Source organism: Peromyscus maniculatus, chromosome 5, assembly GCF_049852395.1.
Source record: "Peromyscus maniculatus bairdii isolate BWxNUB_F1_BW_parent chromosome 5, HU_Pman_BW_mat_3.1, whole genome shotgun sequence".
NCBI lineage: Eukaryota > Metazoa > Chordata > Mammalia > Rodentia > Cricetidae > Peromyscus > Peromyscus maniculatus.
Genome location: NC_134856.1, coordinates 127,890,555 through 127,915,007, shown reverse-complemented (window position 1 = coordinate 127,915,007; position 24,453 = coordinate 127,890,555). Strand labels below are relative to the sequence as shown.

Below are 24,453 nucleotides of genomic sequence, written 5' to 3'. Positions count from 1 at the left end.
AGTCATTTGTAGGCAGGTATTCAGTCTGGTGTCCTTAAGATTCAGTAGTAAATGACACTTTGGTGTATTCCATCTAACTGAAGTCCCCCACCGTGCATTGTAAGCCAGAAAACTTTTTTTTCCCTCCTTCTTGAAGGCATTTCATCAGCAAACTTTCAATCTCTTTTTAAATGTTGGAAAACACCGCACAGTGGTGGCACATGTCTTTAATCTCAGCACTCAGGAGTCAGAGCCAGGCAGATCTCTGTGAGTTCGAGGCCAGCCTGGTCTACAGAGTGAGTTCCAGGACAGCCAGGGCTACACAGAGAAACCCTGTCTCAAAAAACCAAAATAGATAGATGGATGGATGGATGGATGGATGGATGGATGGATGGATGGATGGATGGATGGATGGATGGATGGATGTTAGAAAACACTTAATCCCTACTGAGGTTTTTGGTTTTGTTTTCTGGCATAAGTTATCATCCTTATGTCTTTAGCCTGTTTCCTAGTTGAACCTTCATCCCATTCAGTTCACGGAGCCTTCAGGTTTCCTGGGGTTACTCTAATCCTTTAGGAATAATTCTTATCTTAGGGAGTGTGTTGCATTTCTACCCATTTCTACTCATTAAACTAATGCCATCCAGCAAACAGTATTTTAGAAAGATGAAAGTCCCCAGACCACTAATCCTCATCTGCAAAGTTGCTTTTCCTTGCATGACAAATCATTTTTTTAGTGGCTAATTGTATTGGGTACTCTTGGGCTTAGAGAATTACATTATTTTTGCTAGCTTAAATTAAACAAAGAATAGTAAAACTTGAAATTCAATTTTCAGTCTGAATATGATGAATACAGAATCTAAAACTACAGGAAAGGGCTGATGACCGAGACGGTCTGTCCAGGCTCTGTTCTTTTATCAACATCAGTGCACAGGAAAGGAACTTCCCGTCCCGTCCCGTCCCATCCCATCCCATCCCATCCCATCCCATCCCATCCCATCCCATCCCATCCCATCCCATCCCATCCCATCCCATCCCATCCCATCTACCCAGGGGGCGGGGTTCTTTTCTTCTCTTTGTATAATGCTAGTGACCCAACTCAGTGCCTTGCATATACTAGCGAGTACCTTACCAAGAGAGCTACACTCTGCCCAGCCTGTGTTAGTTACTTTTCTCTTGCTGTGATAAAGAGCCATGACCAAGGCAACTTATTAAAAAAAGCATTTAATTGGGCTTACAGTTTTAGAGAGTTAGGGTCCATAATGGCAACATGAAGACATAGGGCAGGAAGAGCTCAGAGCTTTGCCCACTGAGCCATCTCACTGGCCCTACTTAAAAAAGAAAGAAAAGTTACTAATCTAAAAAGCAACCAATACAGTCCTTATATCCTAACTGACCCTGATGGCCTTTACTTTCTTCCCTGGGGAAGTGGAGGCAGGCTGATCTCTGTGAGTCAAAACCAGCCTGGTCTGTGTAGCAACTTGCAGGCCATCCAGGGCTGCACAGTGAAACCTGTCTTAACACAAAGACACAAGGGCAAGGTGAGGATTTCCTCCTCAAAGATTTTGTTTTGCAATTTCAAAAACTTTATCATTGGTATTTAATACTTACCCTTTAGTAGCCAAGGAATTAAGATTGCTAATTTCTTCAACTAATGTATACTCACTTTTCTCCACTTTGGAAGAGTTCTAAGGATTGAACCCAGGGCCTTGCATGCCCTAAGCATGTGTTGCCAAATATACCTCAGCTCTCAGTTAAATACTTTATTTTTTTTATTTTTTATTTATTTATTTTATTTATTTATTTAATTTTTTTTTTGCTTTTTTGAGACAGGGTTTCTCTGTGTAGCTTTGCGCCTTTCCTGGAACTCGCTTTGGAGACCAGGCTGGCCTCGAACTCACGGAGATCTGCCTGACTCTGCCTCCCGAGTGCTGGGATTAAAGGCGTGCGCCACCACCGCCCGGCTAAATACTTTAAAATTTTGAAAATTAATTTTTGTTTTTTGTTTTTTTGAGATAGGGTTTCTCTGTGTGGCTTTGCGCCTTTCCTGGAACTCACTCTGTAGCCCAGTCAGGCCTTGAACTCACAGAGATCCACCAGGCTCTGCCTCCTGAGTGCTGGGATTAAAGGAGTGTGCCACCACCACCAGGCTGAAAATTAATTTTTAAGTTGAAGTGACAATGAAGAATATTAACTTTTTTTGTTTGTTTGTTTAAGCCAGAGTCTCATGTAGCCCAGGCTGTTCTCAAAGTCACTGTGTAGCTCAGGGTGATCTCAAAGTCTCTTAAGTAGCCCAGGCTGGTCTCAAAGTAACTATGTAGCTGAAGATGATCTTTCACTTCTGATCTTCCAACCTCTGGACTTCTGAGTGCTCGAGTCTAAGTCTGTGCCACCACACCTGGTTTACGTGGTGCCGGAGATCAAGCAAAGCTAGGCAGGGACTGAGCTCTGCCCCCAGCCCTCTTAAACTGTTTTGGGGATGTTTAAATCTCATAAGATGAGATACAAAAGAAAATATTGCTCTAAAATTCAACAGATGAAATTGATATTTACTTATGAATAGCCATCTGTCACATTTTGGTGACCTCTCCTTTTTCTCGTCTAAATAATATACTCACCCCCTATGCATCTTTAGTGAGGAAGGCAGATGTTTAGGTCCTGAGTTTCTACAGCCATCTAGTTATTAAAATTGTACAGACGTTTTGAGTAAGGGGGAAATAAAGCTGTTTCTGAGGTTCTAAGTTAGTAGAGCTCGGGACTCTTCTTGGAAGAAGGACTCAAAGGTGTACCTTACTGAAGGAGGGATCGTGTCCCTTCTCACTCAGCATCGGTATTCCCAGCCCTCAGGACAACAGAAGGCATCAGGGGAGCTTTCCAGATAGTTCTTAAATGAAAGTCACATATTAAAATCATTGTTTGCTGGGCCTGGTGGTTCACACCTCTAACCTCAGCATTCAGGAGGCTAAGGCAAGAGGAGGGTTGCCATGGTTTTGAAGCCAGGGTGAGCTACATAGTGAGTTCTAGGCCAGTCTGGCTACAGAGTAAGACCTGGTCTCAAAAAACTAATTAGCTTAGAATGATTAGATGGTGTCAATTATTTTTCCACTCCATATAAAAAACACATCAGGCTAGCAAGACAGATAGTTCAACAGGTTAGGTGCTTGCTGCCAAGCCTGACAACCTAAGTTTGATCCCTAAGACTTGCCGTAGAAAGAGAAAACCAACTTCCACAAGTTGTCCTCTGACCTCCATGTATAGGCTGTGGCGTGCAAGTGCAAACACACACACACACACACACACACACACACACACACACACACACACTTCCTCTAAATACATACATACATTAATAATGCTTTTTAACTGTCCTTAACAGTATCTATAAGATACAGGGCTAGAGAGATGGTTCAGCAGTTAAGAGTACTTGTTCTTTCAGAGGACCCAAGTTCAGTTCCCATATGGCAGCTCACAGCCATCTGTAATTCCAGTTCCAGGAGATCCAATGCCCTCTTCTGGCCTGCTCAGGCAGCAGGCACTCACGTGGTACACAGACACTCTCAAGCATACATGACACTCATATACATAAATAGATAAAAAAAACAAATCTCAAATACTTGTAAAAAGAAAATTTAAAACAAAACAAATGCATCATGTGTTTGGCAGAGCCTGACCTGATACCCGCTTTTGTATATTTACCAATCTTTGCCTGTTCCCAAGCAACTTAATGCTGGAGAATTCTCTTCCTATTCACGCTCTGCCTTCCTTGTTTCCTAGCCAAACCTCTCTCTGCTCCTCACAGACCCAGGAAAGCAGCCATTGATGAATTGTTAGCATGTTTCTGTGTTACAACATTTAGTGAAATACAGAGTACAGAGTTCTGGACTTTTCTCTGGCCTCATAAATGAGTTCAGAAACTTGGCCAGAGGGCCTGGATCTCCTACACTCTGCTTCCCTGGCTTGAAGATTGTCAGACCAAACTAAGGCCACCGCTCTGCCTCAGGCAGGCCATGCCTCTTCTCACTGACTGAGAAGAGGGGAAATGTCACAGCTAACATTTGTCCTTCAATCAGTTCCTTTTCTTAAACCAGAGGTGGATGGCCTTCCAGTGAGCATTGAGTAAACACAGAAGAAATCAGTGCATTCCTGCTAGGCAACAATGTGCTTCTATTCACAAGTCTCTGAGAAGAAGATACTTTACTGCCATAGATGACAAGATTTGCCTAGCCTTAAGAAAGAGAGGCTTGGTCTAGTGAGTGATACCCATAGTTCCCTGCTCTGGGAGGTAAGGGAGGAAGATTGAGCACTCAAGGCCAGTCTACATAAGGAATTCAAAGCTAGCCTGAACTACATGAAACAGATGAACCAGAGGGGGGAACATGGGATGGGAATGCCTTAACCAGCAAAGTGTGAAGTATATCTCAATCAGACAGTTGCTATAAAGAGCTAATAACTGGCTTTGGCTTCCTTTCTGCAGGACTCCGAAGAGGAGGAAAATGAGCTGGAAGCTATTAACAGGAAGCTGATGCACTCACAGCCTTATGTGCCTGTGGAGTTTGCTGACTTCAGTGTTTACAACGCCAGCTTGGAGAACAGGGAGTGGTCTTCTAAAGCGGGCCTGACAGACTCGAGTGTCTCGGAGAAAGCAGTGTCTCGGAGCCCCACCACCAGCAGCCTCACCAGTGGCTACTTCTCCCACAGTGCCTCCAATGCCACTCTGTCTGACATGGCAGTCCCTTCCAGCGACAGCTCAGACCAGCTAGCCACCTCGACAAAGGAGGCTGAGTGTAGTGAACAGGCTGGACCATCACTTGCGCCTGACTTCAGACCAGCTTCAAATAAAGAGCCTGCGGAAGTAGAAAGAGGCTTGGGGAAGGATCAGACAATCACCGTGCCACCTGAGGAAAATAGTGCCTTACCCGAGGGGAATGCATCACCCCAGAGCATCCCTGTAAAAAATTCCAGAATGCCGTGCAGGACTGCTTCATGTTCAGAACTGGATGCTGGCCCCAGCAAAAATGGCCAACTAGCCAGAGAATTCTGCCCAGGAGAGGTGACTGTAGAACACACTACAAACATATTGGAGGACCATTCCTTCACAGAGTTCATGGGTGTGTCTGATGGCAAAGATTTTGATGGTTTGACAGGTGGTTCTGTTGGAGAACCCTCTGGAAGGAGGGATCTACCTAATGAAACAGACCATAAAAGCATCCCAGATGGACCCCCAGATGCTGACCAGCTGCATTCCAAGATAGAGAAGGAGCAGGTAATCATTCCCAGAAGTGGCCCTTTGGGTTCCGTGTCCTCAGTGAGCACAGCTTACTGGCCACCAGTCCACTCGAGTTTCTCAGCACAGTGAGATTTGCAGGAGAGCTTCATCTGACCTCTGTGATTAGGAAGATGAGTCCACTGTAGAGTCAGGTCAGACTTAACAGTCAATCTTCATGTGTGTTCCCTCGGGTGTTTGTTTATTGGCTAACTCAAGGCAATCTAGTAGTGTCTACCATATTTCATCAGTTCTGTGATTCATTGGTTATCATAGTCTCCATTAGTATTGTATCATGAGGACCTGAGTTCAGGTCTGCAGCACCCATGTAAAAGCTAAGCATAGTGGTTTGCCTCTGTAGCTCTGTAGTTCTTGGCAGGGAGGTGGAGCAGAGAGGCAGGTCACGGGGGTTGGCTGGCTGGCTGGCTGGCTGGCTGGCTAGTTTAGAAACATCAAGCTCATAGTTCACTGAAATCCTGTCTCAAAAATTAAGGTGGCTAGTTGTGTGTGGTAGGGCGCACCATTAATCTCAGTACTCTGGAGGCAGAGATATGTGGAACTCTGTAAGTTCAAGGCCAGCCTGATCTACATATGGAGTTCCAGGACAGCCTGGGCTACATAATAAGACCCTGTCTCAAAACAAGCAAACAAAATAAGGAAGAAGGTAGGGATAGAGGAAGACCTTCCCTGTGTCGTTCATTCATTTGTACACACACACACACACACACACACACACACAAAGTGGGCTAGATTAGTATAGCTCAGGGGTAGAGTATTTACCTAGCATGTTCAAGGCTTTGAGTTGTGTCCCCAGCACCATAAAACATTATCTGATGGGAGGTGGTGGCGCACACCTTTAATCCCAGCACTTGGGAGGTAGAGGCAAGTTGATCTTTGTGAGTTTGGGCCAGCCTGGTCTACAGAGTGAGTTCCAGGAAAGGCACCAAAACTGCACAGAGAAACCCTGTCTCGAAAAACTTAAAAAAAAAATTTATCAGTAACTGTGAGAAACACAGAACATTTTCAGAGATGTTACAATATGAGGAAAAAACACAAATTTTCAGAGTGAAATTGACCTTTTAAACATTGGTGCCCTTAGGTGGAAATGCACATATTTCCAGAGCAGTTGAACTTTGGGCTTTGGATGTTTTACAGAATTGTTTAATTTTCCACACTGGAGCAAAATGGGTTTCCTTAAGGAAAAGTAGAATACATAGGTAGATTTTCAACTTCTAAGTATTGTCATTTCTTCCAATTCACATTTCCTTTTTAATCCTACGCTTGTGTAAGCTACAGACACATCAAGACTCAGCAAAACAGAGTTTACCAGACAGGCCAGAAGCATCAAAGCCTGGTGAAGGAAGATAGGACAGCCACACCCATGGTGCCACTCCCGGTTTTTCTGGCACACTGTCACTGTCCCCAAGCCTTCTGGACCACAGCTCCAGACAGTGCACTCAGAAATTCTGTGCTTACTACTGGCCTGGAACTCTGGAATTTACACTTCCTGCCTCTGCCTCCAAAGTGCTAGATTACTATCTGGAAGCCCTTTGCCTGGGTAGGGGAAGTCTGTTAAAGTCAGAAAAGAGCTCCCCTGTGTAAGAGGGCTAGTGGCTAGGAACACAGACTCAGAAACTCATTGTTCATCTTGCGCATTTCAAGCCGATGTGAATCTGTGCCAAGTCCTCCATGTCCTTCACACTGATCTTGAAGCCAGTCTGATTTTTTTTTTCTTCTGTTTCATTTGTTGTTGTTGTGTTTTGGTTGTGAGACAGGGTCTCTAGCCTAGGCTGGTCTTAGACTCCCTAGATGTGAGGATGACCTCACACTTCTGATCCCCCTGACTCCTCCACCTGTCCCATGCTGGGATTACAGGCATGCGCTACCATCTACCGTGGCAGACATGGACCCCAGGACTTCCTGCATGCTAGGTGATCACCAGTCCTGTTTGTTTTGATGAATTGGTTAGATCTGAGTTAGATTTTCTTCTCAATCCTAAATAATCTGTAGAGGACTATGGAGAGGCCAAATTGCTTCACCCTCAGGAATTGCTCCACCCCACCCCCCAAGACTCGGCTTCGTAAGGAGTGGAGCAGAGGACATGAAGTTTGCCCAAACCCCAGGGATATCATAAGAGGAGATAGGATGTCCGAGGTCCCATTGTAAGAAGCCTGGCTTGTTGAAGAGGAAAGAGAGGATATAGTCTTTCTTGCCCTGGTGGATCGGCACACAACAAGAAGGAAGAGTTTCATTGTGAAACATCCTAGAATACCTGAGTCCTTGCTGAAGAGCCTGGTTTAAATGTAATATAAACCAGGAGTGGTGGCGGGTGCACACCTGGAACCCCACTACTCAGGAAGCCGAGACAGAAGGAGTGTATAGGGTTCAAGACCAGCCAGCACCACAGAATGAGGCCCTGTCCTCAAAATTCTAAAATAAATAATGTGCAGAAATATTGGTTGCAGCCGGGCGGTGGTAGCACACACCTTTAATCCAGCATTTGGGAGGCAGAGCCAAGCGGATCTCTATGAGCTGGAGGCCAGCCTGGTCTACAGAGTGAGTTCCAGGACAGGCTCCAAAACCACACAGAGAAACAAACTGTCTTGAAAAAAACAACCAAACCAAACCAACAAACAAGAAAAACAAACAAACAAACAAACAAACAAAAAAAAAAACACAGGGGTTGGGGATTTAGCTCAGTGGTAGAGTGCTTGCCTAGCAAGCACAAGGCCCTGGGTTCGGTCCTCAGCTCCAGGAAAAAACAACAACAACAACAACAAAAAACAAACAGAAATGTTGGTTGCATTAGAATAATGGCACATTATGGCATGGCAATTTTCTCTTTCTTTCCTTTCTCTCTTTCTCTCTCTCTCTCTCTCTCTCTCTCTCTCTCTCTCTCTCTCTCTCCCTCCCCCTCCCCCTCCTTTCTCCTTCTTTCTTCCTTTCTTTTTTTTTTAAAAGATTTATTTATTTATGTGAGTAGATGTTTCCCTGAATGTATGTCTGTGCCCTCTGAGGGCACCAGAACCTCCTGAAACTGGAGTTACAGATGGTTGTGAACTGCCAGATGGGTGCTGGGTATCGAACCCAGGTCCTTTGGAGGAGCATTCAGTGCTTTTAAGCACTGTGCCATCTTCAGCCCCTCCCCCTCTTTCTTTTGGGATAGGGTCTATCTACATAGCCCCGGCTATCTTGGAACTTACTACAGGCTGGCCTCAAACTCACAGAGATCCACCATCTTCTGTTCCTAAGCTCTGGGACTAAAAGTACGCTCTACCCCACTTGACTGACAATTCTTTTTCTTCAAAAAGAATTTTGTGTGTGTGAGGAACTAGCTCAGATGCTGAGGTGCATGCTACATGAGCACAAGGAACTGACTTTGGACACCCAGCCTCCACCTAAAAAGTCGGACATGGAGGAGCACACCTTTGATTCCAGCACTCTGGAGACAGAGGCAGGCATATCTCTTGTGAAGTGGAGGCCAGCCTGGTCTACAGATTGAGTTCCAGGCCAACTAGGGCTACAGAGTGAGACTCTGTCTCAGAAGATGGGGTGAAATTCTACTGAGGAACACTGGACGCCGAACTCTGCCTCCATACACATCTGTGTACAAGTACCCTCACTCACAAGTGCAATGTGCAAATACCATACAAGGGCAAAAAACATTTTACGTTAGGGTGTCTGCTATATTGGAGTTGGTTATGTTTGCAGTATGAATTGGGTCTAGGGCCTCTTGAATGCGAGGCAACTGCTCTACCCATAAGCTACAACCCCAGTTTGTATATTGATTTTCACAAGTTGTTTTGACAATGTAAGTCTATTTGAGAGCCGAAGGCATGGCTCAGAGGGTAAAAAAAACACTTGATATGCAAGCATAAGTGTCGGAGCTTGAGTCCTCAGCACCCATATAAAAGCTAGGCATGACTGGGAAAGTCCAGAATCCCAATATTGAGGGGCAGAGCCAGGCGGGCCCTGGAGGTGCTGCCCAGCTGGCCTGTCTGAATCGGTTTCATATTCACCTGTTAAGACCCGAGGGGGGTGGGGAGGTGGGAGAGAGAAATCAAAGGGCGATAGAGCAGGACACCCGGGATTCTCCTCTAGCTTCCTCATGCACAGGCACATGAAGTACATGGGTGTACACACCCATATACCATAAATACACATATACAACAACAGCTGTTTAAAGGACCGAGAGTGTAGCTCAGTGGTATAGTGTTTGTCTAGCATGCATGAGGTTCTAGGGGCAACTCCAAGTACTTAGGGCGGCGGCGCACGCCTTTAATCCCAGCACTCGGGAGGCAGAGGCAGGCGGATCTCTGTGAATTCGAGGCCAGCCGGGTCTACAGAGTGAGTTCCAGGGCTGTGAAGGCTACATAGAGAAACCCTGTCTCAAAAAAAAAAGAAAGAAAGAAAGAAAGAAAGAAAGAAGGAAGGAAGGAAGGAAGGAAGGAAGGAAGGAAGGAAGGAAGGAAGGAAGGAAGGAAGGAAGGAAGAAGGAAGGAAGAAAGAAAGAAAGAAAGAAAGAAAGAAAGAAAGAAAGAAAGAAAGAAAGAAAGAAAGAAAGAAAGAAAGAAAGAAAGAAAGAAAGAGAAAAGAAAAGAAACCAAACCAAAAATCTATTTGGGAACCTTTTTTCCCTAAAAGTTTTTTTTTTTGTTTTAATCCTGAAATCACTTAGAACATGGACCACTTCCCACAGATGCTTCACCCAGTTCTCTGAGATTCCATAATGAAGTCAGTCTGGTCTGACCCCTCAGAAAGCCCCTTGGAGGATGGGCCCTGTGGGGTCGTGGGGAGGTGGGGACAAGGAGCGTGGACTCACCAGCCTCTCTATTCCAGGAAGCCTCGGCCCCTTGGTAAGAGACAGCCATGCACCTGCAGGCCACAGCTCGGCAGCTTCACCGGTCCCACCCCGGGACAGTACACGCCCCATCATCTGACTGCTGTGACCCCGCTCGACCTCAGACCAGCATGGGGGAGTCCTGCACTTCCCCTCCCCATGGGAGAAGCAGCACTTTGTCCCACAGCGAATCACAGCCTCTGCTCTTTCCAGAAAGGAAGAGAACGGAAATCTTACCTGAGTGCAGTATTTTCCTTCACACTTCCTCCAAGCCCCCACTGTGTAAAGACCTCCACAGACTACAACTTTATTCTTGTACATTTTTAATCAGTTCTTACTGCAGGCTCTGGAGTCAATGCTCCGATTGTTTTTGTTTGTTTTTTTTATATAAATAATATATATTATGTATGTGAATTGTGTATCTATGGTATGTCTGTTCAGAGACATATCTGCACATTAAAATGCAGATAAAAGTGATTTGTCGAAAATCACAAGGTACTGGACTTTGTTACAAAGCGACCTGATGACTGCTTTGACAAGAGCAGATGAAAAAAATATTTCATTATCTAAGAATGAGGTTCTGAATCCCTCTTCACAGAAAAGGTTGCAGGCGCTGTTCTTTATAACCAAAGAACTCCTATGAGACCGAACGTCTTTGCTGTCCACTCTTGTTTTGTGTGAGTGTATAATCTCACTTCCAGTCTGGTGCCATACTACCCTTGGCTACCCAGCCGTGCGCTACCCTCCTCCCTGTCCCACTTCCTAAGCACACGGAGAAACGGCTGTATATAACCTTTGGTCTTCCACCTAGCCTGATACCTGCTGACTTGATCTTGACCATTGACAGTGGCTGGGGCTCCTACTCTCGCCTAGCATTTCCCATACCCCGTTCAACCCATCTAAGCAGGTGGAATGCACAGGGCAGTATTACAACAAGCAAACAGAAGCTGTCCCAAGAGTGGGGGAGGGGCGCTGGGGGAGGAGTCTAGATCGGGGGCTTCTTTATCGATTTGTTTCAGATTGGTAGATTCCGTTGTGGTGTGGTTTTTGCCATTTTTGCTTGATTCTGGAAAACAATGAAGAGATGGACTGAGCTGTCGAGTTCATCGGTTTGCACGCCACCTGGTTTGAGGGGGATTGAATACGGACCACTCTGTTGTCATGGTTTTCGTTCTGAAACTCTCCTGCAAGCGGAGACATTGTAGGAGTGTGTGTGCAGATTTTTACAGACAATTTTATGTACTTATTCTGTAGATGCCTGTGCAGTGGACCTCGTGTACAGCCACACGTGTGTTGTGAGAGAAAGTGAGAGCATGTGTGCGGCCTGCTGTACCGTTTCTAAGTTCTTAGCGTTGGTGAGGGAGATACGGGAGATTTTATTGAAAAGCTGCTGTTTTGTGTGTATAGTGAGCTGACTGTAGTATTTTACTACCATCTGTCTAAAACAAAAAGAAAAGCTGTAATTTATATTCCCTTTCAACTTTATTGTATTTAATTGGTACAGATTTGTGTGTGTTTTAGAATACAAACTGTCTAATTCAGATTTTAAAAGATTGTCTGTTCTTAATAACATTACCATGGGATGGGGGTCAGAGTTTAGAGGATAAAGTGTTGACTGTGCAGGCTTGGGGACCTGAGTTCAATACCCAGAACCCACATTTTAAAAAAAAAAAAAAAAAAAAAAAAAAAAAGCTGGGCCGGGCAGTGGTAGTGCACACCTTTAATCCCAGCGCTCGGGAGGCAGAGCCAGGTGGATCTCTGTGAGTTCGAGGCCAGCCTGTTCTACAGAGGGAGATCCAGGACAGGCACCAAAACTACACGGAGAAACCCTGTCTCAAAAAACCAAAATAAAAATTAATTAATTAACTAACTAATTAATTAATTAAAAAGCTGGGCATGGTGGTGCACGCTGTGTAATCTCAGCCTCAAGGAGGGGCTCACTGGCCAGCCAGCTTAGTCTCATCAGTGAATCCCAGACCAGTGAGAGATTCTGTCTCAAAAAGCAAGGTGGACAATGTCTGAGGAGTGACACCAAGATTGTCCTCTAGGCTACATACCCACACATGCTATTAAGTTCAAGTCCAGTGTATTGTATTCGCCTGCATACACACCACTGTGGTGATGGCGTCAGTAAGGCCTACTGACAGTCATTGGTTCATTGAGGACTTAGTGTCACCTAGGTACTGTCCTAGGCACATACTTTGATCTCATCTGACAGGTGCTATGGACGCCAGAGTTAGTAAGTGTTGGGTAAATGGAGAGCCAAGGCAGAGGTCGGCAATGGAGTTGTGGCAAAGCCGAAGTTCAACCCACATCTCTGCTGGCCTCTTCCCTTGGTGCTCTGCCCGATAGCATGACCTAGAGGGGCTCCGCTTGAAGAGGGCGGCAGTGTGTGGTGTGATATGACAAACTGCCCACTGTCCAGCAATTCAGGGGGCTTCTGGAGCAGGTAGGACATGAATTGTCTCCAAACAAGTCTTTACCACAGATTGCAGGACCTGCCGCCACCTGTGGACCAGTGCTTAAAGATGTCCTTGCCGAGTCTTTGTGGGAAAGCAGCTTTTTTGAAGTTTCCAGGAAATGGAGCCAAAACTCTCTACATCAGTGAGTGCCTGATGTGGACCTCCAGGAGAAAATAGACCAAGGGACCGGAAACACTCATTTAAATCTTATACAGTAGGCTGAGGGAAGAAAGCAGTTATGTGAGCTATTAGTAAACACTCAAACAGTTTAGGGCGCTGGGGAGATTGCTCACTCAGCAAAGTGCTTGGTGTTGAAGCATGAAGACCCAGGATCAGATTCCCAGTGCTCCTGTAAAAACGTCGGGGACAGCAGCATTGACTTATGGAAAAAAATAACTGTTTATAAAAATACCTCTAAGAGAGAGCTGGAGAGATGGCTCAGAGGTTAAGAGCACTGACTGATATTCCAGAGGTCCTGAGTTCAATTCCCAGCAACCACAGGGTGGCTCACAACCATCTCTAGTGGGATCTGATGCCCTCTTCTGACCTAAAGTGTACATGCAGTAGAGCATTCATACATAAAATAAATCTTAAAAACAAAATTGAAATGCAGACAGACAGACATTATCTTCTAAATTATACTGCCCCAAGCAATAATTATTTTAAAAGACACTATTGGAGCTTTAGAACACTAGTTATCTATTTATATGATTAAACTTTACTTAAAAAGTCAAGCTTTCTGGTCATGTAATGACCAGATCTTGACTTAAAAATATATGTGTATGGGTGTTTTACCTGCATATATGTAAGTGCACACATGCATGCCGTGCCCCAGAAGGTCAGAAGAGGAAGCCCTGACATTGGAGTTACAAAGGCTGAGAGAGGCCATGTGGGTGATGGAACTCCAACTGTGGTCCTCTGGAAGAATGCCAGTGCTTCTAACCACCAAGCCATCTTTCCAGCACCCACGAAAAGATCTTGAAAGAAGATGTAATTGAACAAGAGTCCTTACTGCCTTTTGGAGTAAATGCCAAGAAGAGTATGATTCTGGGATACAACTGGATAGAAAGCTTTTTTATTCATTCAGCCCAAACTTCCTATAGTATCAATGACACTCATCTTTCTGTAATGTACAGCTCATCTCACAGATTAAGAACAAAAAAGAAAAGGTGAAGACAGGCATGTGACACATGCATATAATCCCAGCACTTGAGAAGCAGAGGCAGGAGGATCACAGCAAGTTCAGAGTCAGCCAGGGCTACAATGGCGAGACCACGTCTCAAAAACAAAACAAAACAAAACAAACAAAAAAACCAAAAAAACCCAACACTAAATCTGTAATATACAATCCATGTCAGGTTTTCTCCTAGTCTAAAGAAAGACCACCAGTTCCAAGGGCAACAGCCTCTTCAGCAGAGGTCCTGAAGCTCACTGTCCCTGTTGCCCGTGGGAAGACAAATCCAGAAGATGCCAGGGAAGAGCAAGAGGTGAGACCTGACATTTTGCACAGACTGCATATGAATGAAAACGAAACCCCAAGGTCTAAATTTAACCTGTTTGTCATATGTCTCTAGACCTCTGAGGGGAGGGAAAAAGGAATACAGGTTTGAGAACCAATTGTTATTGTTTCCAGAATAAGCTGTGTACAGGTGTAATCTAACTTCTTTGTGCATACATACATGTACACATGCACTTGCACGCATGCACAAACACACACATGCACACCTTGTGTTCTGAGACACTCACCCACCACTGTGTAGTCTCAGTAAAACAATTCTTTCCTGCCTGGAGACTCATCGGGTGCCTGTGTCCTTGCAAACTGCCCTCATGTAGAAGACTGCAGCTTTCCAGAAGACATGGGCTGTGCCTCAGTCACTATAACCTGAGCCCAAAGTCTTGGAGGTTTCTTCATGCTGAGAAAGGAATTCTGGAATCCTTCATGGGCCTTGTTCATGAAGATGTTGGGAGACAGATAGGTCATGAAGATGTTGGGAGACTAATTGATAGGAAAATGGATCTTGTGCTGGTGCAAAAAAAAACCCAACCCAAACAAAACAAAAAACAAACAAACAAACAAACAAACAAACAAAAAAACCAACAGCTCTCATCTTACAGGGAATAAGAGATAGTTTATTCTGGAGACATTTTGAGGTTACTCCAAATTCCATGTTCCAGCGTGAAAGTCATTTTGTGAAGTTTTACAGACAGAGAAAGTCATAAATTGAAGCAAGTTTAAAACACATTGGTGGGTACACCAGAGAGGCAGGTACAGCAAGAGAGAAGCTTTTCTATAGGCCCAAGATGCCATCTGATGACATTTTTAGATTTGGGCTTGGTGGAAGCTAGTGGTCTGTTAATAGATGTCTAAAAGGTTTTTCTATTAGTCACAGGATGTTTGTTCAGACTCAGAGGTGGGCAAGGAATGGCTGTCCCAGAGGGTTAGAACTAGCCCAAGATAAGGTAACTAGCCTTTGGACCTTCAACATTCCAGTGTCTCCACAATACTGAAATTCCAATCAGTCAGTCTGTAGACACAGCTTCATTTTAGGAATTCTCATTCATAGGTGGAAAAAGTAATGTTTAAAAAGGTAAGTTTTGAAAGTTTCTCAGAGACTATATAAGATTAACTTGGCAATTAAAAAGTTGGTTTGGGTTTATCATAATATTAACCAACTGACCTCACAGTACCCTAATGTCTTGAGCTATTTAGATTTTTGTTCACTTATTTTGTTTTCTTGAGACAGGGTCTCTCTATGTAGTCCTGGCTGTCCCGGAACTCACAGACCCTTCTACAACTTTCTCCCCTGGGATTAAAGGTGTGTACCACCATGTCTAGCAAGCTATTTCAGTTCTAACACCTGGAAATGGTGTTTATGACGACTGAAGAGTTACTTGGGGCTTTGTCTCCTAAACTTCTGCCCAAGTCAAATCATGGAGATGCTGTTTTTATTTTTATATTTATTTAGTGTGTGTGTGTGTGTGTGTGTGTGTGTGTGTGTGTGTGTCTAAAAGTTTTCCTCAGGTCCCGCCTGGCCCTGAAGTCCACAGCTGCTTATAAAATAATCACTCAGAAGCTTATATTAATTAAAACTGCTTGGCCATTAGCTCAGGTCTACCACTGACCAGCTCTTACACTTAAACTCAGCCCATTTCTGTTAATCTACATGTTGCCACATGTTCCATGACTTTACCTGTGTGCTATTAAACACTGCTCCCTGGACATCAGGCTGGCATCTCCTGACTCAGCCTTCCCCTTCCCAGAATTCTCCTTGTCTATTTATCCTGCCTATACTTGCTGCCTGGCTACTGGCCAATCAGCGTTTTATTTATCAACAAATCAGAGTAACACATATTCACAGCATACAAAGCATCCCACAGTGTGTGTGTGTGTGTGTGTGTGTGTGTGTGTGTGTGTGTGTGTGTGTACATGTATGCTAGAGCATATGTGTGGAAGTCTGAGGACACCTTGCTGGAGCATTTTTCTCCTTCTACCATGTAGATTCTGGGCTCAAACTCAGGTCCTCAGTTTGGTGACAAATACCTTTACCTACTGAGCCAGCTTACTCGCTTGAGATTTTCTGAAATTTCAGGCATAATGGCTTGAGCTCATAATGCTTTCATTTGAGAGACTGAGGTAGAAGACTGTTCTGAGGTGTAAGTCAGCTTGGGGTACACAGGAGTTTCAGTCCAGCTAGGGCTACAGAGTAAGACCTTGTCTCAAGAAAACAGAGAGAATTAGCCGGGCGGTGGTGGCGCACGCCTTTAATCCCAGCACTCGGGAGGCAGAGGCAGGCGGATCTCTGTGAGTTCGAGGCCAGCCTGGGCTACCAAGTGAGTTCCAGGAAAGGCGCAAAGCTATACAGAGAAACCCTGTCTCGAAAAACCAAAAAAAAAAAAAAAAAAAAAAAAAAGAAAACAGAGAGAAGCTGGATGTAGCAGAGGCAGGAGAATGTCCGAGTTTGAGGCCAGCCTTATCTACTGTACTATACTGTACTAATTCCAGAACTGCCAGGGAGGGCTACATAGAGAAACTTTCTCAAGACACACACACACACACACACACACACGAAGGAAGGGAGGAAGGAAGGGAGGGAAGGAAGGTGGAAGGGGTGAAGGAGGGGGAGAAGGAGAGGTTGTATGTCACTGTCTTCCTAGTCCATCAGGAAGTTTGAGGATCAACAGATGCAATTTCCTGGATTTTTTTTCCCTCCGAGACAGAGATTCTGTGTAGCCCTGCCTGTCCTGGAACTTACTCCTTAGACCGTGCTGGCCTCAAACTCAAGAGATCTGCATGCCTCTGCTTCCCGGGTACTGGGATTAAAGGTGTGGCCACTGCCAAGCCAATTTTCTGGATTTTTAATAATTTTTTTAAGTGAGCAAATAAGCTCCAGGTCTGTGTGATTGGTTAAACTAACCCTCCTTGTGAATCAGCACAATCTCTGCAGCGTGTGGTTAACCACAACTATGACAGGCCTACTTAGTTAACACCAGAGTTAGACTATTAGGCCACAACAACTGCCAGGCTAAGAGAAACTGCCCTCCGATGAGGATGTGAAAGCTAACAGCCCTACCACTTGCCCTTGGGGCTACCTTGATACAAAGATGCGGTTTACCTGCATTTAATGCTAGTCCTTGTGTGTGCTATGTTATACATTTGTAACCAGTGCAGTACATTAGTGACTAGTGGATTATCCTTGGGTTATTGGTTCAATGTAACAACTAACATCATTTTACACAATTTATTTTGTGTCTGAAACAATGACTCGTGTATCCTAGGCTGACTCCAAACTCAACTGTGTAGCCAACGACCATCTTGAACTTCTCTGACCCTCCTGCCTCTACCTCCCAAGTACTAGAATTATGGACATGCGCCACCATCTCCTGTGTTTGTGGTGCTGAGGACCAGACCCAGGGAATCACGCATGCTACGGGAGCTCACCTCTCTGCCCAGCCCCATCTCACACAGTTTCTATGGATCTAGATTCCGGAAGTATGTAAGTCTGAGAAGTTCTGGCTCCAGCCTCGTGAGGTTACAGTTAGCCTCAATTTTCTGAAGGATTGTGGAGGAGGAGGAGGAGGAGGAGGAGGAGGAGGAGGAGGAGGGGGAGGGGGAGGGGGAGGGGGAGGGGGAGGAAGAGGAGACATTTTTAGGATGGTCCACCCACACAGCTGGCAAGCAATACTTCCTCATCAGGCAGGCCTCTGTATAGTGCTTAGATGTCCTCACACCACAGAGATGGCTTCTCTGAAGTAAGTGAGTAGCTCAAGAGAGCAGACAGAAGCTAGGATACCTTCCATGACCTCATGCTAGAAGGAACACTCCAGATTAGGAGTGAGCTTCTTTTTTTTTTTTTTTTTTTTTTGATTTTCAAGACAGGGTTTCTCTGCGTAGCTTTGCGCCTTTCCTGGAGCTCACTTGGTAGCCCAGGCTGGCCTCGAACTCACAGAGATCCGCCTGGCTCTGCCTCCCAAGTGCTGGGATTAAAGGCGTGCGCCACCACCGCCCGGCATTAGGAGTGAGATTCTTATGTCTGGCTCTGTTGAAGGGAAAGGTAAATGGAATGACTATTCCTTCTAAAGATCGTGGAGAACCTGTAGACATTTGGAAGGCACCATCAATGAAGTTACAGAGCTGAAAACCTGGGGCAAAGCAAAGTTTACCAAATTCCACAAAGTGAATGAGTCCAGGATGGGAAAGAAAGCCTCGTTCCCATGAAAGACAAAAGAGAGATATATTAGTAAGATAAAGCCAGGTGTAGTGGTGCATGCCTTTAATCCCAGTACTGGGGGTGGGGGCAGAGACAGGCAGATCTCTATGGGTTCAAGGCTGGCCTGGTCTACATAGTGAATTCCAGACTTTGCACGAGTCGATGCTCTCCTACCATGTGAGTTCCAGAAATTGAACTCAGGTCGTAAGTCCTGACACCCTTACCTGCACAGCCATCTTGTGGCCGGGGGTCGGCTAACAGATTCTAATGAAGACAGACTTCTTCGAAACCACCACTCCCCTCACTATGGTCTTCTCCGATGTTGGCAAATATTTAGCCCTGCCTGCAAAGTGGGGCTAATGGCAGTATCCACCTCAGAAGACCATGCAATTGAAAGCCTCTGGGCTGAGTGAATAGATACTGTGCAAAGTCTGGGGCTTGCTGGTACCAAACAAATGCACCTGCCCTGCTTACAAAGCATGTCATCCTGTGGTTTACCACTTTTGGTGTAAATGACGTACCCTTCTTCATGGGTGGCTTAGATTTTAGCTGTCACCAAGCTATATTCCAAAACAGAACCAAAAATGAAAATTCATCCCAAAACTGAATGTCTGTATTAATAACCAGATAGATACTGAAGGAGTATCCACCTGTACTTCAGGTCCAGTTAGTTGAAAATTAGAATGAGTGAAGGGGTTGGGGATTTAGCTCAGTGGTAGAGCATTTGCCTAGCAAGCGCAAGGCCCTGGGTTCGGTCCTCAGCTCTGAAAAAATAAAAGACAAAAAAAAAAAAAAAAAAGAATGAGTGAAAATAACACTTTCAGCAAAGACAAATAATTCACTCATAGACGTCCCAATCAAACAACTATTTGAGTTAAAGGAAAAATTACAAAAACATCACATGGGGCCAGGTGGCAGTGGCGCATGCCTTTAATTCCAGTACTCGGGAGGCAGAGTCAGGCGGATCTCTGTGAGTTCCAGGCCAGCCTGGTCTACAGAGCGAGATCCAGGATAGGCACCAAACTACACAGAGAAACCCTATCTCGAAAAACAAACAAACAAAAAAAATCACATGGGAATATAGTGATGGAAAATACAGAAAAGAAGCAGGCTTACACCTGTAATCTCAGCACTCTGAAAGGCCAAGACAGGAGGATTGCCATGAGTTCAGGGCCAGCTTGAGCTACACTAACAACAACAGAGGAAAAGATATGGAAGAGAGATGAAGGACAAGGTTGGCAAGACTACATACACACAAATATCAGAAGACATGATTGAGGAAAAGCAAAGAGAGAAGCCATCATGACTGAAAACTTCCGGACCAAGAGAAGGAATGTGTTCTTAGATAAGGAAGTATTATAAATCCCCAAAGAGATAGAATTGTATGAAATCCCCAATCATCAAAGGGAAGTAAAATCCATTCAAGGCATTCATTCAGATTCCTGAAGTGATGGCACATGCCTATAATCCCAGTGCTCAGTAGGATGGGACAGCATGATTACCAAATTCAAAACCAACCAGGTGGACATAGCAAGACACTGTCTCAAAAGCAAAAGAAAAACAATGTTATCCAGAGAGGATTAGCTGTAAGTTAGTAACTCCTGGACTGGCAACAGACCTCTCAAACCTCCAGTAAGAGGGATGCTGTGGTGGTACAGGATCCCTCATGAATGTATCCATTTGCAATTTAGGTGCTAGTTAGTTAAAAATTCAAGAATGGATGAAAAGAACGTTTTTATCAAAAGGCATCTTCTGAGGCCAGGACAATATGGCCCCATCCCTGAAGTGGCCTTCGCATCCGGAAAAGGTACAGTGCCCTTTTCTTCAAAGGCAGCTTAACAGGCAGAGGGCCGATGGATTCTGTTGTACAATGGAACAGCAGCTGAAAGCTCATGCCTCTCAAAAGTAGACTGGCATTTAATAGAGGGATGTGGAGAAGAAGGGGATGCTGAGATGAAGCCATATATACACAGCCAAGAAGAATGGACAGCTGAATTTAAAAACTGTCAACAATTTCCAGAATTTAAAATCCTGAATCATGACAGGACACTAGTGGAATTCAGGTGTTTCTGGTACGTGGACTGCTCTCACCCAATGTGAGGTTGAACTGTTGACCTTGTATACATCCTACATCACAAATGAGTCTGTCAGATACCCTAAGCCTATAGGCTGAAGATGATGCCCCAACACTACGGAGAAACCTCAGGTGACTGCCCAGGCAGCTGGCTGTTTCTGTCAACTCACAAATTTTTTGGAAGTTGCTTGCATGCACTTCCTGTTTTTTATTTTTGTTAGCTAATTATTCCCTTCTTGGGTCTCTGAGGGAGTTGAAGATTAGTTAGTTATGGTTGAAGATTAGTTAGTTATAGTTGAAAATTAATTAGGATAGAAAGTACATTAGATACATCTTGGATTTACCAAAATAGGATAGATAATGGAATTGTTTTCTCTGATTTGTCAAATACCTGTTTAGGTATTTATTACTTGTATATATTGTATATAGTTATTGTACTTTTGTATATAGTTTTTCTTTTGTTAGTTATAACCTTTTGCTTTTTTTCTTTTTATTAAAATAGAAAAGGGGAAATGTGGTGGTAATCTAATTGTACTGAAATATTATTTTGATTGTATGTTAATAAATAAAGTTGTCTGGGGGTCAGAGCTATTAGAGCCATAGCAAGAGTGTGGCGGTGGTGGCACACGCCTTTAATCCCATAAGATCTCTGTGTGTTCCGGGATACAGTCAGCATTGGAGACATATGCCTTTAAGACCTAGGGGGCTGTACATTCAGACAGTGACGAGGCAGTCATGTGTTTGGGTTTACAACCAATGAGAAGGCAGAACAACATACTATAAAAAAAATGAACCGACAGGAAGTAGGTCTCTTTTCGCGAAGCTGGGACAGCAGGAGGAAGGGTGAGATTTTAGCTCTGAGTTCTGACCTCTCGGCTTTCTCATTATAAATGTCCAACTAAAACAACTGTTTGAGCTAGTGTTTAAAAAAGGAAAAAGTACAAGAAAGTACTCAAAACATTGCGTGAGAAGATAAAGTGATGGAAAATATAGAAAAGAAGCAGGCATGGTTAGTGTGGAGGAGAATTCACCTGCATTCAGGTCCCAGTTAGTTAAAAACTTAGGAATGGCCAGGCGGTGGTGGCGCATGCCTTTAATCCCAGCAGTCGGGAGGCAGAGGCAGGCAGATCTCAGATCTCTGTGAGTTCTAGTCCGCAGGGCTGGCCTGGTCTGCAGAGTCGAGTTCCAGGACAGTTAGGGCTGTTACACAGAGAAACCCTGTATCAAAAAACAAAAACAAGAATAATAAACAAAACAAAAACCTTAGGAATGAGTGAAAAGAACATTTTCAGCAAAGACAAAGTGTTAACTCTTTGCAGATATCCCACCCAAACAACTATTTGAACTAGTACTTTAAAAAGGAAATTCTTTTTTTTTTTTTTTTTTTTTTTTTTTTTGGTTTTTCAAGACAGGGTTTCTCTGCGTAGCTTTGCGCCTTTCCTGGAGCTCACTTGGTAGCCCAGGCTGGCCTCGAACTCACAGAGATCCGCCTGGCTCTGCCTCCCGAGTGCTGGGATTAAAGGCGTGCGCCACCACTGCCCGGCTTAAAAAGGAAATTCTTTTAATTAAAAAGTAAACAAAAGATTTTTTTTTTTTTGTTGGAGCTGAGGACAGAACCCAGGGCCTTGCACTTGCTAGGCAAACACTTTACCACTGAGCTAAATCCCCAACCCTGATTTTTTTTTTTTTTTTTTTTTTAAGACTAGGTTTCACTATGTAGCTCTGGCTGTCCTGGAACTCTCTATGTAGACCAGGATGGCCTAAAACTCATAGAGATCTGCCTGCCTTTGCCCCCTTCTCATGCTGCTAGACTCCATGCTCAGTCTTCTTTTTTTGAATTTTCTGTGTCTGTGTGTACATTTTTGAAGTTGACCACAGTGTCCTCATAAACCATAAGAAGTGTTGGATCCCTTGAAGCTGGACTTAGAGGTGGCTGTGAGCTGCCCAATGTGTGTGCTGAGATCTGAACTCAGGTCTTCTGTCAGAGCAGTACTCTTTTTTTTTTCATTTTTATTTATTTATTTTTTTATTTTTCTATTATCAACTTGATACAGTACAAATTCTTATCCTAATAGTGAAATGTTTCACTGAGGCTTGCCCAGTGATTGAGTAAAACCAAAACTTATTCTAAGCCACAGTCATCCTAGGGTCCCCCCTGCTATGTAGCCTCCCTGGTTCTGTGGGTTGCAGTCTGATTGTTCTTTGCTTTATATCTAGTATCCACTTATGAGTGAGTACATACCATGTTTGTCTTTCTGGGTTTGGGTTACCTCACTCAGGATGATATTTTCTAGTTCCATCCATTTGTCTGCAAACTTCATGGTATCATTTGTTTTTCTCTGAGTAGTACTCCATTGTGTATATGTACCACATTTTCTTAATCCATTCTTCAGTTGATGGGCATCTGGGTTGTTTACAGGTTCTGGCAGAGCAACACTCTTATGTTGAGCCATTTTTCTAGTCCCAAATAATAAGAGTTCTAGAAACTACTCAAAGCAAACAAAATAAAAACACATTCTAGGGGTTGGAGAGATGGCTCAAAGGTGAAGAGTACTTGGTGCTCTTCCAGAGGACCCAGGTTTGGTTCCCAGCACTCACATGACAACTTAAAACCATCTGTAACAGCAGTTCCAGGGCATCCAAAGTCCTTTTCTGACCTTTGCATGCAAAAAGGCACAAACACACAACATTATTTTTTTATTTTTAAAAAATTAAAAATACTAGAATTTTAGTCAAATAATGTCCATTGATCAAGTCATCAAATTTTGACTTTGAGGACATAACCTGAGTCCTCTGGATCTTAATTTCCTATGATAAGACACAATAGTGACTAAATATAAATTCAATAAATGAATTAGTAAATGAGAAACAGCAAACAATGATTCCCAATAGGATAACACACTCACAAAGGACAGGGATTTTTTTTTTAATGAGAATGGATGTTTTGCCTGCATGCGTATCTCTGTACCACCTTCATGCCTGGTACCTGCAGAAGCCAACATAGGGCATCAGATCCCCTGGAACTGGAAGTACAGACAATTGTGAGCTGCCATGTGGGTGCTGGGAACCAAACCTGGGTCCTCTGGAAATAACAGCCTGTGCTCTTAACCTCTGAGCCTCCAGCCCCAGAACAAGGACTAAAGAGCTTTCTGCATTGGGATGAAAGCCAGAGTTTGATTCCCAAAATCCACACTATAAATAAATAAATAAATAAATAAATAAATAAATAAATAAATAAATAAATAAATAAATAAATAAATAAAAATAGTGAGTTTCAGGCCAGTTAAAGATCTTATCTCAAAGAACAAGATAGATCAATGTGGAGGAACAACACCCAAGGTTGTACTCTGGCATTTAGAGAGAGAGTGAGAGAGAGAAAGAGAGAGAGAGAATGAGAGGGAGGGAGGAAGGGAGGAAGGGGAGGGGAGGGGAGGGAGGGAGGGGAGGGGAGGGACCAAACATCTCCATTTCCAGATGGAACAAAGTCCAAAGAGCACGCATGCTTAGAGGGAAGGTGAAGAGGTTCATAAGTAGGCATGGTGCTGGCCTCAGAGAACTTCATCAGTCCTTTTCACTTGTCAGGTCTGTGATTTCTTTGGTACCTTCATCTCTGGACTAACCTTTCAGAGAAAAAAATCCATTCCGCTTAGGACAATGCTTTTCTTTATTCATGCCAGTAGAGTGCTCTGAAGACAGCCGGCTCAGTTATGACATTCCTGATCAATCCACTTGCAAGAGACACTGGTGCTTTCTCTGTGTGAAATGAAAAGCTACATTCACAATAGCTTAAGCCAAATAGTTCTTCAAATATAGGAAGACATTAGCCTACATGTCCATCTCCACCTCCCACTCAGCATCTCTCCCCCCACTCCTCTCTCTGCCCTTGGCTTTGGTTAATGTGAAGTATTCTGATGTCACAATAACACCACCTGAGCTGCTAAGTCAATAAACACACCTGATCTCTGTCAATATCAACAACCATCCCCAGGGGTGAGTCTTCCCAGCCATGGCTTGTGAATGGTTTTCAGTTAGTGTATCCAGTATCAGTCTGGATGGACTCCTGTGGGTTTCGAAGCAGCATAGAATTCCCAACCTCCTTTGGAGTCAAACAGAGTTTGGGGGAAGAG

At 44.1% G+C, this 24,453-nt stretch overlaps 1 protein-coding gene across 8 annotated transcripts in view; it reads left to right on the top strand.

Moving 5' to 3' along the window:
- Kif13a (kinesin family member 13A) overlaps positions 1-11,633 on the top strand; it is a 191,285-nt gene extending 179,652 nt beyond the window's left edge. For all 8 annotated transcript variants that reach the window (XM_042278418.2, XM_015991218.3, XM_015991214.3 and 5 more), the window contains 2 exons: positions 4,454-5,242; positions 10,082-11,633. In XM_042278418.2, coding sequence (XP_042134352.1) covers positions 4,454-5,242; positions 10,082-10,102 — 810 coding nt within the window. In that variant the 3' untranslated portion in view covers positions 10,103-11,633. The remainder of the gene's footprint in view (positions 1-4,453; positions 5,243-10,081) is intronic.
- The last annotated feature ends 12,820 nt before the right edge of the window (positions 11,634-24,453 follow it).